This window comes from Globicephala melas, chromosome 7, assembly GCF_963455315.2.
Source record: "Globicephala melas chromosome 7, mGloMel1.2, whole genome shotgun sequence".
NCBI classification, from domain to species: domain Eukaryota; kingdom Metazoa; phylum Chordata; class Mammalia; order Artiodactyla; family Delphinidae; genus Globicephala; species Globicephala melas.
Genome location: NC_083320.1, coordinates 93,878,315 through 93,896,313, shown reverse-complemented (window position 1 = coordinate 93,896,313; position 17,999 = coordinate 93,878,315). Strand labels below are relative to the sequence as shown.

At 35.3% G+C, this 17,999-nt stretch overlaps 1 protein-coding gene across 14 annotated transcripts in view; it reads left to right on the top strand.

Annotated features, from left to right (window-relative positions):
- The window catches only part of CCNT2 (cyclin T2), a 50,139-nt gene extending 32,140 nt beyond the window's left edge, over positions 1-17,999 (top strand). For 10 of the 14 annotated variants that reach the window (XM_060302509.1, XM_060302508.1, XM_060302517.1 and 7 more), the window contains 5 exons: positions 1,456-1,518; positions 4,721-4,766; positions 6,418-6,581; positions 11,187-11,257; positions 11,761-17,999. In XM_060302509.1, coding sequence (XP_060158492.1) covers positions 1,456-1,518; positions 4,721-4,766; positions 6,418-6,581; positions 11,187-11,257; positions 11,761-13,188 — 1,772 coding nt within the window. In that variant the 3' untranslated portion in view covers positions 13,189-17,999. Of the gene's footprint in view, positions 1-1,455; positions 1,519-4,507; positions 4,602-4,720; positions 5,086-6,417; positions 6,582-11,186; positions 11,258-11,760 lie in introns of those variants that run through there. The other 4 variants (XM_060302511.1, XM_060302510.1, XM_030883094.2 and 1 more) reach the window with 3 other exon arrangements.

Here is a 17,999-nt window from a genome sequence, read left to right as displayed (position 1 = left end):
GGCCTCTCCTGTTGCGGAGCACAGGCTCCGGACGCGCAGGCTCAGCGGCCATGGCTCACGGGCCCAGCCGCTCCGTGGCATGTGGGATCTTCCCGGACCGGGACACAAACCCATGTCCCCTGCATCGGCAGGCGGACTCTCAACCACTGCGCCACCACGGAAGCCCGAAAGATTGTTTTTTTAAAACATTGCCACATAGTGTTTCATAAATAATCATTATTTATTATGGTAGTTATTTTTATCTTATTTATACTCCATTCCCAAATGTTGAATAGAAGTCTAACAATCATAGCTTTCCATCATGACAGATTCTTTTTATTATAAAAGTAGGTTGTTTGAAACACATATAACTTGCTGAAAGTTTTTATAATATAAATATATAAAAATAAAAGTGAGAATATTTTTATTCCCTTCAAATCTATTTAGCATGTTACCATTTTATTATATAAATATGAAATTTTACAAATAATGAAAGTTGAAGGAAAATAACATTTTAAAATAGTTATTTTATCATATGAAATCAGTGTATTGTATTCATATTGTTGATGACAGATTCTTCAACACAGAGAATGAATAGCATTATTTTAAGGGGAGCATTAGAATTTACAAGATATAAATATGGCTCTTGTTAAAGTGCGATTTTGCAGGTTTAATAACAGTAGAAATGTGAAGAGACCACACAATAACTTTATAAATCCAGATAATCTGTTTATTAGGATGTTATTCCTTTACTACTGCTGAAGGCACCATACAGCGACCTCCACTTCAAAAAAAAAGGAAACGGAAAAACCCTGCCCTACCTAAGGGGTTGACTGGACATGATAGCTTTTCAATATGTTGTCTTTGGTTTTAGAAACAGTGATTTAATCTTGAGGCCTATAAGGTTCACTTGCCTTAACAATTTTATTTTTATTGGTAATGAAATGTAGTTATAAGCTAACTGAAACCCACTGATCTAAGGTACAGTGAGAAAATAAGAGGACCATATTTAAAAGGTCATTTCTCCCACTGTGGCCCAAAGGTTGTATTTATGAAAAATGTTCTTTTCACACTTCTGAAAGAGTTGGAATATATTTAAGAAATATGTTACGTAGTTGAATTCCCTCCTTAAACTGTGGGGCAAGCTTAATAATTGTATTTGTCATGATTTTAGTTAGTTTTTTTTTTCTTAGTTTGTTTTTAACTTGAGGATAGTCTCAAACTAATTGTAATTGAGAATTTTGAATACATATTACTTATCTCTAAATAACTTTGTCAGTTTTCACAATTGGAACACTATTTTTGAGAAGATATTATTTATTATGATTGGGGGTATAATAAACATGTCAGTGATGAGAAACTTTGTCTTTGAGTTTTTTTAATAATGAAAAATATACGTTTATGGTTATGAGTGGCATTTCTCAGGCAAGTATTATAGTGGTAAATGACTGGGAAAAAAAGTGCTTTTCATTTCAGGTTTTGAGATCACCATTGAACACCCACACACAGATGTGGTGAAATGTACCCAGTTAGTAAGAGGTAAGTGAAACTTTTAAGTTAAGTTTTAATGCTTTTTATTGTCTATAATTGATAATTGAATGCTATTTTGTTCTAGCCTTGAGTTTTATTAAAATGGCAGAAATGTCATTTTGAAGCATTATTTTTCAGTGTTCTACACCTGCCTATTCATCTACTTCTATTTTTGGTTCTTCCTGGTGAATTAGCTTCCTTTAACTTTAGGTGAGAGTCTTGTTTCTCTAAAAAATTAGAGGGCTTCCAAATACTAGGACTCTTTCTACTTCCCCATTGGGCTATGCCCATCCCAATTCAGGTAGTATTTAAGATGTAGGCCAAATTTAACATATAGGTGCAGAAAATAGTATTGATTTCCAATTTATGTCAAACTTTGATTGACTTCCTGAAAAGTGTTTATGGTTTAAGAATTCAAATCTTTCAGGTAAAAATTGCCTTTCTTAGCGGATTTGTCATTTTGGGAAATGTTTTGCCCATGTTCGTTTGAACAGAATTGATTTAATACATTTTTCAAAGTTCTTTAGCATTACTAAAAATGGTTTCCTTTTTGTGTATAATGAGGAAATTATTATATAGCATGATATATAACAGCATGTGATGTACTTATTAAACCTTTTATAAACAGGAGTACAGAGTTTTTGTATTGTTTTCTTTACTCCTTATAAAGCATGTGGTATATATTTTTCTACTCTTGTTAATGAATCCTGTGTATCTATCGTTGTATCTCTAGAAATAATTTTTCACACAGATGCATGCAGTACTACTACTTTCCTGTTTACCATGTGAAGTGTTACACACTAATAGCAACCACTTGGAACCTTTAGTGTGCCTTTTTCTGATACTTCTTTTTGAAAATGAAATTTTGCAGTTTCATTCCTTTACCACCAGACTTGTTTAGGTTTATTCTAAACAAAATGGGTAAGACTTTTGAAGGCCTTGAATCTAGTGTTTACCTAAATGTTCTCTTATTCATTCTAAATTGAATTCACTTTATATCTAGGTTAAGGTTTTATTACTATGCTAATGGCTACATATAAAAACAGACAAACCTGTTGTCTGGTACCACAGTTGTCATTGTTAAGAAATGGACTAATAAAAATCCCATTTATATTTTTTTAATCCTAAAAGCAAATGTTATCATTTATAAACTAAACTAGAACATAGTTAATTTTGGTTTCTGTTCTTCATGGTTATATATTTTATAGCACTTTCTCATCCTCAGTATTAAAGTGTAGTATAGAATTGTATAGATAACTATTGTAGATGCTGGATTAAGAAATAGAGCTTGAGAGAAGTTCTGTTTTCCTGAAAATTTGAAAGGGTAAGCTGTTTTGTTTAAATAATGGAGAGCCATATAATTTGCCTTAAGTTGAGATTAGTAAAGACAGATGTTGAAGATATTAAATATAGGTTAAAAATATGTACCTGTATGTGCATATACATACACACACACTCTTAGTAGGAAATGAAACTGAATTTTCAGCTTAGTATTGTGAAATTTGAGTCAGCTTCTCTTAAATCCTATCTAGAGAAGCTAGAGACATTAAAGTCCATTTATTTTGCCAAATTGAACAGTAAAATTTAAACATTTACAAAAACTATGAATTTGATATATCATCCAAAGCAAAATATTTAAATCTGATTTTTTTGTTGTTGTTGTTAATGTTTAAAATGTGACCAATTCTTAAATTTTAGTATGACTCTCATATGTGTTTAACATCATTTTGTCTGACTAACATTTCAAGTAACTATAATTTGCATCTTACTGCATTTTTAAAATGTTCTTTCGTGTTTGGTATATTTTTTTTCCTTTGCCCCTAAAACCACTTTCAGCTAACAAAAGAACATTTTCCCTACATTCTTCTCTGTTGCAATGACTTTTAATAGGTTATTGAATTTACATTTGTTCTGAGGTGAAAACTGCAATAGCAATTTAAACTTACTTTTACTTACTTTTCTATATGTTTTGATTCTTTCGTGGGTGGGGGTGAGGGTAAAAGGTTTGAGTTCTTTGAAGTTCTCCCCTGCCCCCGACCTCTGGAGATGAGAAAGTTATTATGCTACTTTGCTGCAGGATTGGCTTATGTCATTTTACAGGGACCTTTCATTTCTGTGATTTCTCCTTCCCTCCCCACCAGGAAAGAATGCCATACTTAAGTCACACTGCCTCCAAGACATCTGATGCTTTGACACTCTTCCTTAGCACAACTCTGCTAAACCCAAATCCCTTTTGTAAACCTTTATGTTGATGATCCACATGGGGCAGCGGGGAATTACAGGTGCCACAAATACAAATAGGAGAGGGCAAGGAATTTGAGACCTGTTAGAGGGGGTGAGCTGAGGTGAACTGATCCTAGGTGAGCAGAGAGGAAAGGTATGTCAGTGATTATGAATGTAACTGGGGAAAGGGGGGAGACTAATAGCAGAGGCATCCCTGTTGGGAAGAATAAGAAGCAGAAGAAGGGAGAGGGGCACTGTTTTCCATTTCAGTATTTCAAGAAGCTAGTTGTTAAAAATTGCTTTTCTATTGAGGACCAGTATTGAAGCATCCTGATTCCCTCTAGAGTACTTGTATCTTTTCTAACGTTATGGTTAACTGGATTATATAATTTAAAAATAATACAGTGGTGTTTTCTGTATCTACATCCTTATGATGTTTCTAGGTTGTTTATTCTCTGTTGATGCTTAGTAGCATGATGAAAAACTGAGCAGTTTGTGCTCTCTGAGTTTGGGGGTTGGGGGTTTGTTTTTGTTTTTTCTTTTGGTGGAAGTACTTAAACCAACTTAAATATGATGACTGAGGATTAAGTCTGGCAGGCAACTCTTTGTATTTTGTATTAGACTTCAAAATCTTTTCTTCTTCTTCTTCTTCTTTTTTTTTTTTTAAATCCAGGAGAATGCTTTATTGCAACTTTTAGCTGACTAGATGCTTAACTTAGTAACAAGTTTAGCCCTTGTAACTGGCTAGCTAAAAGCAAATCGGCTTGTTTCTCAGATCTTTGGGGGATAGCAAGAAACATTTGAGTGAATGTTGTTGAAGATTTTCAGTAGTATAGAAAATGATGGCGCTCTTGTGATATTTGTAAGTAGTAAGTAAAATTTACTTTTTGTGTACAAATCTTTGAAGTTTTTGTTGTGTTGAGAACTTTTCGATGGTAGCATGTTAATGCTGATAGTATTGTCTTCGTTTTTTTTTCTTTTCTTACAGCAAGCAAGGATTTGGCACAGACATCCTATTTCATGGCTACCAACAGGTTGTTATCCTGACCCTCTTTGTTGCACTGTTGTAGCACACTATAGCTTCCTTTAATGCAGGGCCCCCTCAATGTGTCTCTTACCCTTGTTGCAGCAGGAGACTGGACCATCTACTGTGGTGGTACCTTCCTGTCTGCTTTGCGGTGTATTGTACAAGGGACTTTTGGCACAGAGGGGTTAAATGCACAATGTGAAGTGTAGTGGTGCTTTCTGATGACATATTCTCGATTTGTGAGTGCATAAGTCTAAAATTGGTAGCCTGAATAGCAGCTAAAGATTACAAAGAGCTAAACTTAACGTAGAAATTCGAGCAACTTGGTAAGTATAAAGCTATTTCTAGTTTACAATTATAGTTAAATGACAATTTAAAAAAATTTCACATTGATCCAATCTTAACTTTAAAATAATCATTAAAGCTTTTTTAATAAACAAAATTTATATAACTTGGTTTTTTTTTTCCAGATAATACCCGCCAGTAGTAGATTAGTAGTAGTCACATCCTATCAGTGCCTTGATTTGCATAAGTATAATTTTTACTTTAAAAAAAAAAAACTTACTCTTCAGTTCATATAAAGAATGGTATGGGTTTGTGCTTGATCAGTAGACATTTTCATCAATTCTGAAACTGAACTGGAAGAATAGTTTTTGAAAGTCTTTCACATCTAATATATTAATTTTGTTCTAGATTGATTATATTAATGATGTAAATTTGTTTTTAAAGTGAGTCATTAGGGAGGAGTGGACCAAACCATCTTTATGTGGTCCTTAATTTCTTGTGACACTGTTAAGTTTTGTTTAAAACTTTGGATTGGCAAAAGCCAATATATTTTCTTAGGTATATGTTGTTGGGATTTAACCTCTATCCCTAGAAATTCTGAACAACAAGGCCAAAAAAATCACTTAAATTTAAAACTTTGGTTAGAAGAGGCTAGCTGTGACATGCTACATGCCCAGTCTTTGGCATGTCATGGAAGGAGAGAGGTAGTATTTTTGTAGTATTTAACAACATTGGGCCTTCAAGCTGTTCAGCAAAAGGTAAGTTTCCTCTGTGGCTTTGCTGAGAAGAAGTTAGTTTTACCTAGATAGGTTTTAAGTTGTCTGAGTTACTTAAGAATTAATGTTTGTTAAGCCACATCAAATGGTAATCCCTGATTATGATGTGTTATTGAAATTACCTTGTCAGTTTTATAGTCGTCTGCTTTTTCTTTAGTTTTTTGCCATGACATTACAAAAGAAACAAAAATACCACCAAAGAAAGTTTAAAGCGTTTTACTTGTATGTAGTAATTAGTTGAAATATACTGTCTTCCTCTCCTTTTATAGAGAGGTAAAAATACTTTTAACTTAGATGTAAAAAAAAAATTAGAAATATTAATATATTAGTAGTATTAATAATATACTCTAGGAAGTAAGAGTGTGAAAATGTTCATAATCTATATAGGTTTTTTAGTGTTCAAATTTTTATGACCATAGTCATAAAAAGTGTTATAATGTTAACTTTTAATTTAATAAAATAAGGTTTTATACTCTAGACTTGAAAAAGAAAACCTTTATAATTTTATTTTTGCTCTAATCTTATTGGTAAATGTTTTTCTTTGTTTTACATATTTGAATTTCTATGACTCTTCGTTCCAAACCTGCTCCACAACAGTCTGCATCTTACAACCTTCTGTCTTCAGTATAAACCAACAGTGATAGCATGTGTATGCATTCATTTGGCTTGCAAATGGTCCAATTGGGAGATTCCCGTGTCAACTGATGGAAAACATTGGTGGGAATATGTGGATCCTACAGTTACTCTGGAATTACTAGATGGTAAGTAGAGAAAATAAATCTTTTTGTTACATTTAAATTTTTTCTTTTTATTATGGATTAAAACTTCTATCTACTTTTGTATAGGTTTGAAAAAATACTCAGTCCCCATATACTCATGCTCAGTTGAAGTTATCAGTTCTGGCCAATCCAACATCCTCCTTCCCCCATAGTTATTTTGATGCCAATCCCAGACATCATTTCATCTATTAATATTTCATCTGTTTTGAAAAGATAAAGACTCTTTAAAAACATAATTCCATTTTAACAATTTGGCAGTAGAATTTAAAAGTATAGTTACATGATCAGGGCTTCCCTGGTGGCGCAGTGGTTAAGAACCCACCTGCCAGTGCAAGGGACACAGGTTCGAGCCCTGGTCCGGGAAGATCCCACATGATGCGGAGCAACTAAGCCCGTGCGCCACAACTGCTGAACCTGTGTACTAGAGCCCATGAGCCACAACTACTGAAGCCCGCATGCCTAGAGCCCATGCTCCGCAACAAGAGAAGCCACTGCAATGAGAAGCCCGCTCTCCGCAACGAAGAGTAGCCCCTGCTTGCCGTAACTAGAGAAAGCCCACGTGCAGCAACGAAGACCCAACACAGCCATAAATAAATAAATTTATTTTTTTAAAAAAAGTATAGTAACATGATCAAATGAACAGGATGAAAATAAGGATTCATTAGCCTAAAGGGGGGGAAAATGAGCATATATTAACCAGCACTCAATATCTAAAGCCTTTTCAGGACTTTTCAAAGAAATATGATTTATAATGCTACAGGTTGATAATACAGGAATACCTAATTTAAAGTACACTAATTTGGGGCTTCCCTGGTGGCACAGTGGTTGAGAATCCACCTGCCAGTGCAGGGGACACGGGTTCAATCCCTGGTCCGGGAATATCCCACATGCAGCTGAGCAACTCAGCCCATGTGCTACAACTACTGAGCCTGTGTGCTACAACTACTGAGCCTGTGTGCCACAACTACTGAAGTCCACGCGCCTAGAGCCCCTGCCCCGCAACAAGAGAAGCCACCGCAATGAGAAGCCCGCACACCGCAACAAAGAGTAGCCCCCACTCGCTGCAACTAGAGAAAGCCGCCCGTGCACAGCAACGAAGACCCGATGCAGCCAAAAAATAAATAAAATAAATAAATTTTAAAAAATAAATAAAAAATAAAGTAAACTAATTTTGTTGAGTTTAAAATGTATAAGCACAAAGTCAGGTATTAGCTTACTGTAGAAGATGTGAAGCAGTGAGCTAAAGGTATTTTCATGGTAATATTCCTTGCTCTGTTCCACTGATGGTAAAGTGTGTCATTGTTGTCTTGCATTAATAAGTATGAATTCACAAGGAAAGATTGGGAGTATAAGTTCTGTACATCATGGACCTGGAATTTGGAGGTCTCCTGATAGGACGTTTTTCTGGTAGAGAAATAAGCAGGCCAGAGGCAGGGGATTCCTGGGGATTAAGACATTTTAACCAGGCACTCTAGATTTCAGAAAGGAAATAGATAACATTTCTTACCTAATATATGCATAAATCTAAACTGGTATGTTAGATTTTCTGCTTCTTTTTGTGGGCTTTCCCCAATTTCCTTTACAAAATTGAAGCTAATTTGAAAACTGGATTTGCATGACTTGCGTTATATAAAGTGAGAGACCCCTATGGCTTTGGAATGTGGTTTTCCATTAATATCTTAGATGCTTTAAGACAGAAATTTCATTAAGGGTCTGCTCCCTTTTCTGTGAAGGGCCAGATAGTAACTATTTTAGGGTTTGTGGGCTATACTATCTATGCACCTAGACAACTCTGCCACCGTAACTGGAAAGCAGCCATAGGCAACCTGTAAAATGAGTGGCTGTGTTCCAGTAAAACTTTATTTACAGAAACAGGATGCAGGTCATATTTGGCCCACTGGTGATAGTTTGTCTACCCTTGTGGTAAAATATCCTCTTTGTTAGGTCTCTTGATTTTGTTTTGGTATTTTTTTTTCCTCCCTGAAAAATTTCTCCTGGATTATATACCTCATGCTGTATTACTGCCGCATGATTATCCTCTTTTCCTTACATTGCCAGAGGTTTTTCTAAAGGTTATTCAGAGTGATAGGAAATCTTCAGTGAGTTGAAATAACATCTTCTAAAAACTAGTGGCGGGGGGTGCTTCCCTGGAGGTCCAGTGGTTAGGGCTCCACGCTTCCATTGCAGGGGATGCGGGTTCGATCCCTGGTCGGGGAAGTTCTGCGTGCTGCGAGATGTGGGCAAAAAAAAAAAAACATCGTAAAGCAACTATACTCCAGTAAAAAAATTTTTTTAATAATAATAAAAAATAAAAAACTAGGGTGGTGCAGTGGTTGGCAGTCCGCCTGCCGATGCGGGGGGCGCAGGTTCGTGCCCCAATCCGGGAGGATCCCGCGTGCCGCAGAGCGGCTGGGCCCGTGGGCCCATGGCCGCTGGGCCTGCGCGTCGCTCCGTGGCGGGAGAGGCCACAGCGGTGAGAGGCCCACGTACCGCAAAAAAATAAAAAATAAAAAACTAGTAGGGGCTTTTTTTTTTCCATCTGTGACTTGAAATTAGGTTACCTATGCCACCGTCTTATTTTAGCAGTCAATAGATAAAGATAAAATAGGCATAAACTTAATAAAAATAGTTTGTATATATGGTGCTAAAATAAAGCTCACAGAAAGCAAGTAATCTGCCTTTTATCCTGCTCTTAAATTGTATCAATAGGTAAAGTCTTTTTTTGACACAACAGGAGGCACCTAAATATCCCTTTGCTTCTATTCTGAAAAGGCTCCAGTACGTTATTCATTTGGAGAACCACTGAATAGGAATCTTGGACACTTAACACATTGAAAATTTCAATGTATTATGTGGCAGCCTTTTCTCACATTTTTATGGGATCACATCGTGATCCCGTAAAAATAAAGTAACAAAGTATAAGATACTAAGAGTATCTGAATTTTATCGCGGTGTCTGAAGCATCAGTGTTTACTAAAATAATTCATTTAATGACTGTCCCCAAAACAACATTGGCTTGTATTTGGCCTACCTGTAACAGGGTTGGGGGGGGGGCTTGGTTGTTTTTAATGATTAATAACAAACCTTCATGTGTTTTTTATAACTTGAATTTTTTCTGAAATTGAGTCAAAACAGTTTATTGTTAATTTTGGACCCAAAGGCATGTGTCTACTAGACTTACTGCTGTGTCCAAGTAGAAAAGTGGTCATTTTTTTTCAGATGAAGAAATGGTAGTACAGACATTAGATTGTTTTCATCCAGACTGAATCGAAAAGCTCCTGAGTCTTTAGCAGGAATTAGTTGTCACAGCTTGTGAGCATATAATGGTGCCGAGTTTTTGCATGAATCTAGTCTCTATTAAATTGGCATTAATAATATTACGTGACATTGTAATTCATTTGACTAATATTATTTATCTTGAGAGTGGCCAATAACTTTATTAATGACACTATTTTGGAGTCAAAAACGAATTCATCATAACCACACCACTTTGGAAAAGTGGGTCATCTCATTGTAATCCTAAATTTTAGGGAAAAAATTGTAAAAATATAACCAGGGTGATTTACTGATAATGTTACTAGTGTTGATTGCTAGGAAGTTATGAGTATAGGTAAAGGAATTTTTTTCATTTAACTTTGAAATGATTTTAAATCTAAAGAAATTGTGAAGTAGTACAGATTCTATACTATTATACCTTGTACCCAGTTTCTCTAATGTTAACATCTTCTATAATAATAATATGAATATCAAAACGAAGAAGTTAACATTGGTATAATACTATTAACTACAGATTTTACTCAAATTTCCCCCATTTTCTATTCTAGAATCCCATGTTCCATTTAGTTGGCATGCCCCTTTAATCTCTTCTAATCTGTGATAATTTTTCAGTCTTTCCTTTTCTTTCATGTCCTTGACACTTTGAAGAAGAATGGTCAGTTACTTTATAAAATGTTCCTCAATTGGAGTTTTGTCTGATGTTTTCCCATTATTAGAGTGAAGTTATGCGTTTTTGGCAAGAATACCACAGAAGTGGGTTTTATCCTACTGTGCATTTTATCATGGGGTATTATGTTGATATGTCATTGCTGGTAATGATAATCATGATCACTTGGTTAAGGTCATAAAGTTACTGATTTTCTGTTTATAATTAATATCTTGAGGACGGTATGTTGGGATTACACAAATATTCTCTTTTTCCTTAAACTTTTGCCCACTGATTTTAAAGAATCTACTGATGGATCTTGCCCATCCCAATTATTACTATGATGTTTGCGTAATAGAGATTTTCTATCTGGAAGGAATTTTTTAAATGTGACTAAATTTTCCAGAGATTCTAAGTAAGCATGTAAAATCAGGGGGGTGTGGGAGGAGTGTTTTGTTTTATTTATTTAAAACAAATTTTTTTAAGATTCGTCTTTGAAAATACCAGTTCAGAGCTGTGTCTACTTCTGTATGTGCTGATGGTTGAATTAGGAGGGTGATGGTGAAGTAGATGAACTCTTGCGCTTTCTTTCTAATATTGCCCACTTGAGAGAATTCTAAATCTAAAGGCACCTTCTAAGTTTTAAATTTGAATTTTATCTTTAGAGCTAACACATGAGTTTCTACAAATATTGGAGAAAACGCCTAGTAGGTTGAAGAGGATTCGAAACTGGAGGGTAAGAGAATTGGCGGGTTTTTAGAACATCAATTTGTTAACTACATAGCTAATCAGTTTGAATTTTTGTTGTTAAATATTCTTATTTCCAGTATTCGTAAGTAATTACAGTGTTTCGTAAGCTACATACACTCATAATTTATTCAACTACGGTGTCCAGTAGACTTTGCTATAAATACTTTATAAATTCCTTATTTAATTTTCATAGTGATTACCGTGGAAATAGTCTCCTCACTTTACAAACAGGAAAATTAAAGCTTAGACGAGTTAAATTCCTTTCTCAAATGCTGGGCTAGGATTTAGTCTGCATCTAATTTAAAACCAGTGCTTTCAACTATTTATATCCTTTTTATGCCTCTAAATAAGATATTTATTTACTGGTAACATAAAGTGAAACCCCAGGTGATTTTATTTCCATGTATTTAATATAGAATTTTTATAAGCAAAGAAATTTGTATTAAATTCCTTTGCTGTCATTGCTTCTTCTGTGTTTTATTTAAATAGGCTAATCAGGCGGCTAAGAAACCAAAAGTAGATGGACAAGTATCAGAAACACCACTTCTTGGTTCATCTTTGGTCCAGAATTCCATTTTAGTAGATAGTGTTACTGGTGTGCCTACCAACCCAAGTTTTCAGAAACCATCTACATCAACATTCCCTGCACCAGTACCTCTAAATTCAGGAAATATTTCTGTTCAAGACAGCCATGCATCTGATAATTTGTCAGTGCTAGCAACAGGAATGCCAAGTACCTCATATGGTTTGTCATCACACCAAGAATGGCCTCAACATCAAGAGTCGGCAAGGACAGAACAGATATATTCACAGAAACAGGAGACATCTTTGTCTGGTAGCCAGTACAGCATCAACTTCCAGCAGGGACCTTCTGTATCACTGCATTCAGGACTACATCACAGACCTGACAAAATTTCTGACCATTCTAATATTAAGCAAGATTATACTCATAAAGCAGGAAGCAGTAAACACCATGGGCCAAGTTCTGCTACTCCTGGAGTAATTCCTCAGAAAATGTCTTTAGATAAATACAGAGAAAAACGTAAGCTAGAAACCCTTGATCTGGATGCAAGGGATCATTATATAGCTGCCCAGGTAGAACAGCAACACAAACATGTACAGTCCCAGGCAGCCAGCAGCAGTTCTGTAACCTCTCCCATTAAAATGAAAATTCCCATTACAAATGCTGAAAAACCTGAAAAATATATGGCAGATAAGAAGGAAAAGAGTGGATCACTGAAATTACGGATTCCAATACCACCCACTGATAAAAGTGTCAGTAAAGAAGAACTGAAAATGAAGATAAAAGTTTCTTCCTCAGAAAGACACAGCTCTTCTGATGAAGGCAGTGGGAAGAGCAAGCATTCCAGCCCGCATGTTAGCAGGGACCATAAGGAGAAGCACAAGGAGCATCCTTCCAACCGCCACCACCCCAGCAGTCACAAGTATTCCCACTCATACAGTGGCAGCAGCAGTGGTGGCAGCAAGCACAGTGCTGATGGGATACCACCCGCTGTTCTGAGGAGTCCTGTTGGCCTGAGCACTGATGGCATTTCCTCTAGTTCCAGCTCTTCAAGGAAGAAGCTGCATATCAATGATGCATCTCACAACCATCACTCCAAAATGAGCAAAAGTTCCAAAAGTTCAGGTAGTTCATCTAGTTCTTCCTCCTCTGTTAAGCAGTATGTATCCTCTCACAACTCTGTTTTTAACCATCCCTTACCCCCTCCTCCCCCTGTCACATACCAGGTGGGCTACGGACATCTCAGCACCCTCGTGAAACTGGACAAGAAGCCAGTGGAGACCCACGGTCCTGATGTCAATCACGAGTACAGTACAAACAGCCAGCATATGGACTACAAAGACACATTCGACATGCTGGACTCGCTGTTAAGTGCCCAAGGAATGAACATGTAATCATTTGTTTAGGTCAATTTTTCCTTTACTTTTTTAATTTAAAAATTGTTAGAATGGAAAACTTCCTCCTGATCTAGCAGTGGTAACACCTGCTGTTACTGCCACTGCTTCAATATTTGTAAGTGCTGCTTTATTCTTCATTCTGAAAAGAAGAGATTATAGTAAACAAGTCTTTATCTCCACATATGATAGTGTTATAAATACTGTAAAAGCATGGAAGGTGCAAAACTCAGTATTTCTACAATTGCAGCTAAGAACATTAGGGTGAATGGCTGGCTGCTTCTAGGAATATAAGATGCCTCAAGCATTCGTTTATTTATAATTTGAATACTGTAGCTATTTTTTGTTGTTGCTTGGCTTTTGAATGAGTGTAAATTGTTTTCTTTTGTGTATTTATACTCGTATGTATGATTTGCATGTTTCAATGATAAAGGGATAAAACAGTATACTGACAACTGTTTACAAGAAAGTGGAGAAAAATGTACATACATTTTTGTATGTTTAGATATTACCATAAATACTCAGGATTGGAGCTGCTTGTAAGTATAACAATATACAGAATAACTTTATTTTATCTTGTCAGAGTCCATCACTAATCTAAAACAAAGGTGGCACTTTTTCATGTTAACCTTAAACTCTAGGCCTTACTGGAAGCCACTGAAGGGGGACACTTCACTACCAGATGGGTATGCAGTGCCACAGATGGTCATTTACACTGTGAGGCACTGATTCTGCCTTCAGAGGTTCTGACCAGATTGGCTGCTGAAATAGCCCCTAATTTTCTGAAGGCTTGAAGAGGAAAAAATAAAGTTTACATACTCTTGATGTGAAGTGCATTTAAGTGTTTGTTGGCTTGTTGCAGTACTATAAACACAGAGCTGTTAATAATGGTTATGTAGATTACTGTGATTTGAAAACTAAATTCACAGAAACTTACATTAGTGAAGAATTAGTAAGTCTTTTTCTTAAATAGAGAACTTTAACACTACGTATTTTAACAGTAAACAGGAATCGCTTTTCCTTTAGCGTTCAGAAGGACACCATGTTCTTAAACATACTCCTCCCCTGAAGCGTGTTTGTGTGTGATGCCATATTTCTTTTTCAGGTAAATGCAGTCTTCCTTATAAAAATGAAATTAAACTTATTGCTCTTTCAGTTCTTTTATATTCTAACAATAAATAAAACAAAAAGATCACTGACTGTGCATTGTACCTGTATTTATAGCTTATGGTTGTTAACAGGAAGCTCACTGAGAAAAAAAAAAGGTAAGCCTCCAGGTAAACAGCTAGTGGAGGTTTTACATTTGTTTGCACATCTCAGTATATTCCTGTTGAAGTCAAGTTTGCACAGTCTTCTGACTTCGGAACAAACAATAGACTTTAACTTGTTTAAAATTTGTCTTAAATGCCGGTAACATGGCTCTGGTTTATCAGCTAATCTTCAATTCTGTGGTAAATCTTTGGGCTGTTGAGTATCTTTGAGATAGGTTGAATTCAACTTCTGTTGAATTGAAAACTGTCTTAATTTTTCCTCTATGTATATGAATTATTTTTGTTACAAAGCCACTGATATGTGCACAATTGTAATTTTACTCAAGTATGTTGCAGTTGTAAATATTAGAGAGTTTAATCTCGTGCTCTACTCTTATTTAGCAATTACCTGATTTGCCAGTAGCTTTATAATTTTTTTTTTAAGATAATTGTTCATTATTTTGTCAATGTTATTTGAACTTAGGATACTAGGATCCTCTTTCTAGGGACTTTGCCTAGCTAGCATGTCCTAACTTTGTTCTTGTCTGGCATAACTTTAGTAATCTTTGTCATTACATGTAACTTTGTTACTCTGTATGACATATTATTGTATCCATAAACATGGTAATTTTGATACAGTTATACTTTTACAGTGGTACATAATCCAAGGACTAGTATAGAATTAAGATGAGTGCAAGATGAGGGAGGGAAGGGTTTTGTTCTTGGTAATTTAGATGTGAAACCTCTAAGGAGCTATCATGTGAAACGACGTAGGGTGATTGTGCTACTGTATAATTGGGGTGATAATACCAGGAATTTTAATAAGATTTTGTAAAGAATATCCAGAAAAGTAGTGAACTTATTTTCAGTATGACATAGAAAACAATGTGAATATTTAAGGTCTGTGACTATACTTCACTAAGAATTTGCAGAATTGTTTTGAGATGTGAGAATAAAGGTAATTTTGTTGAATCTTTATTGGTGCTAATGATGGACAGTTAAAAAGGTAGCTAGTGTATATTGTTATGGGTCAGTACTTATTAGTACTTCCAAAATCGAATTTGAAATGCTATGTATTCATTTTTCACTCTGTAAATGTAATTCTTTACAATGACTTTATTTATTAAAGGGCAGCCAGTTGTAATTTTTACAGGATTGTGTGAGCTATTCAAACTCTTAAACCTCTGAACAGGATATTAGCTTCCGTAAACCACAATGGGGATAAAATATGGAATTTCTTTTAAGTTTCGTTTCCATTAAATGAGAACCCTTATAATTCATATTGCCATGAATTTAACCATCTCATTTGCATAAAGTAGTTCATCAGCCTGGTCCCAATAGGCTCAACCAAAGAAAAAGACTCCAATGAATGGACATTATTACTGAGTCTTCTTGTAAGTAGCCATAAATAAACCAAAATAGTATCAAATTTAGGTATGAAATTCCACATGTGCAAAGTACTGTTAAGGTGATACATTTTTGATGAGATTTTTAAAAATATTTGAACTATTAAAAAGCATTATCTTTAAACATCCTATAAAAGAGTGATTCATTTTTTAGTTGTGTTTTCCCTAGATCAAAGATCATAGATTTGTTACCTTTACGCAGAAGCACATTACATAGAAAGGCTTTACTTCTACCTCTTTCAACTAATTTTTCAATATTGAGCTGTGCCCCCTAAATATTTGCCTTAGCTATTTTAAAATACAATATTTTCAGAACCAAAGCAAAGGAGTGGTTTTTTTCACAGAAACATTCTCAGAGGCTTACTTTACCAAATAAACTGATGGTAGTATCCTTGAGTGGTGAGACCTTGCATAATTCCTAGTTCCTATTTCTTGTTTAACCCTGAGGTTCATTTCTTGTTGCAGGTATTTAAATACTGAAAAGTTGTGTAGTCACCCCAAGGTTTATCTTTGAAAACAGTTACAAGTGCATCTTGATCTTCTCTGTGTATGCAGATTTGTTCTTGTTAGAGTTCTTAAGCGTCAAAAGAAAATTTCTACCATGATACGTGGTTTCATGCAGAATGTCATAAGGGGTGCATACACTACTTTGTGCGAACAGATTATGATTATGTAGGATACATTACTTTTCTGGCCTATCCTCTTTGAACTAAAGAAATGACTAGTTTCAGATAGTTGAAAGGAAATGACTATTTCAGATAACCAAATTTGAAATATGTTTGTTAGTTACCAAATGTCTTGCCTTAAAACATTTTAAGCACATTTTCTGGTTGTATTTGAGAATTTAAGTTACTGATTTTTATTCCTTAACTAATCTTAGAAATAAACCACTGCTTGCATATGCATGACTATTATGTACTCTCAAAGTACCCTTGGTTGATTAGATATTTTAGGTTTTGCGTTTACTATGGAAATAAGGATTTTTAAAAACATGGTAATATCTCTAAAGGGAGACAGTTCTACTGTCAAGATATTTCACCGTTCCCGAATTTTATCTACACAGAAAAGCCATTGTTTCTCACTTACTACTGTGCTTAAATAGCTAGGTGATTTTTAAGATGTCTTTGCTAAGAAAAATAAGAGCTTTGGTTATGGAGAATTCTTGATTCAGCAGTCTGCTTTCTTGGGATGCAGTAGGATTCATTAACCACATTTACCCAGATGAAGGATTAATAAACCCCATACATGAGGGAAGCTTGGTGACACATGCTAATCTCATGTACCAGTTTGTTTATGATAGGCTGATTTAGGGGTTTTTGCATTGGAAAAGTAGCACATTCTGTTCCTACCCTTCTAGGGTCCCAGGTTATGGTACTAATGTGTTAACTTGAGAATTCACAGCTATATTAATACCCGAAATTTGATTGCTGTAAGCGGACAGATGTAAGCCAAATAATCAGAAGTTTGCTTGTTTTGTAAGAGATGTTTGCCTCTGAAACATCTGTCATTACAGTAGAGATGATCTTGCCAGTGGATCTGGAATGCTCTGAGGGTTTTAGGTCTGATACTATGCATCCATTTTTTATTCCACAATGTTAATTTGGGCACAGCCAGCTTTTGCTTCTATGACTCCTGTTTCTGTTAACTTATTAGTATGTATTCTGCCTGAAATTTCTTAAGGTAGCTAGATAAGCAAGATACATTGAAGGCTGTGTGGCTAGGAGTAATTCTGGTGTCGTAAAAGTGACTTAACCTGTTTGCTGTGATCCATTAATCTCAAAAGTAAATTCTGAGGGCTAATTTCCTTTATCTCCAAGTTCTGGGAAGAAGCCTCACTTAAAACCTGTTTAGTGGTTGGTTTAACTTTATTTGCCTATTGTTAAGTAATGAGTACATTCTTTCTTTTTAAGTTGTGTTTTTCAAGCAGCTTCCTTACTTTGAAAAACTTCACACGTGCTCACTTGTTGTCAGCAAATTGGGATTTCATTTTGTGAATGTACTCAAAACCCCCAAGGACTATTGAACAGGATGTTTGCTGATAGAAAATCTAAAACAGGAGTTTGTGTATATGGTATGAATTCAATCAGACATTGAATTTCAGCTCAGTATCTATTACAAGGAATCATTAATAAAGTTTGTTTATTGACTACATAAA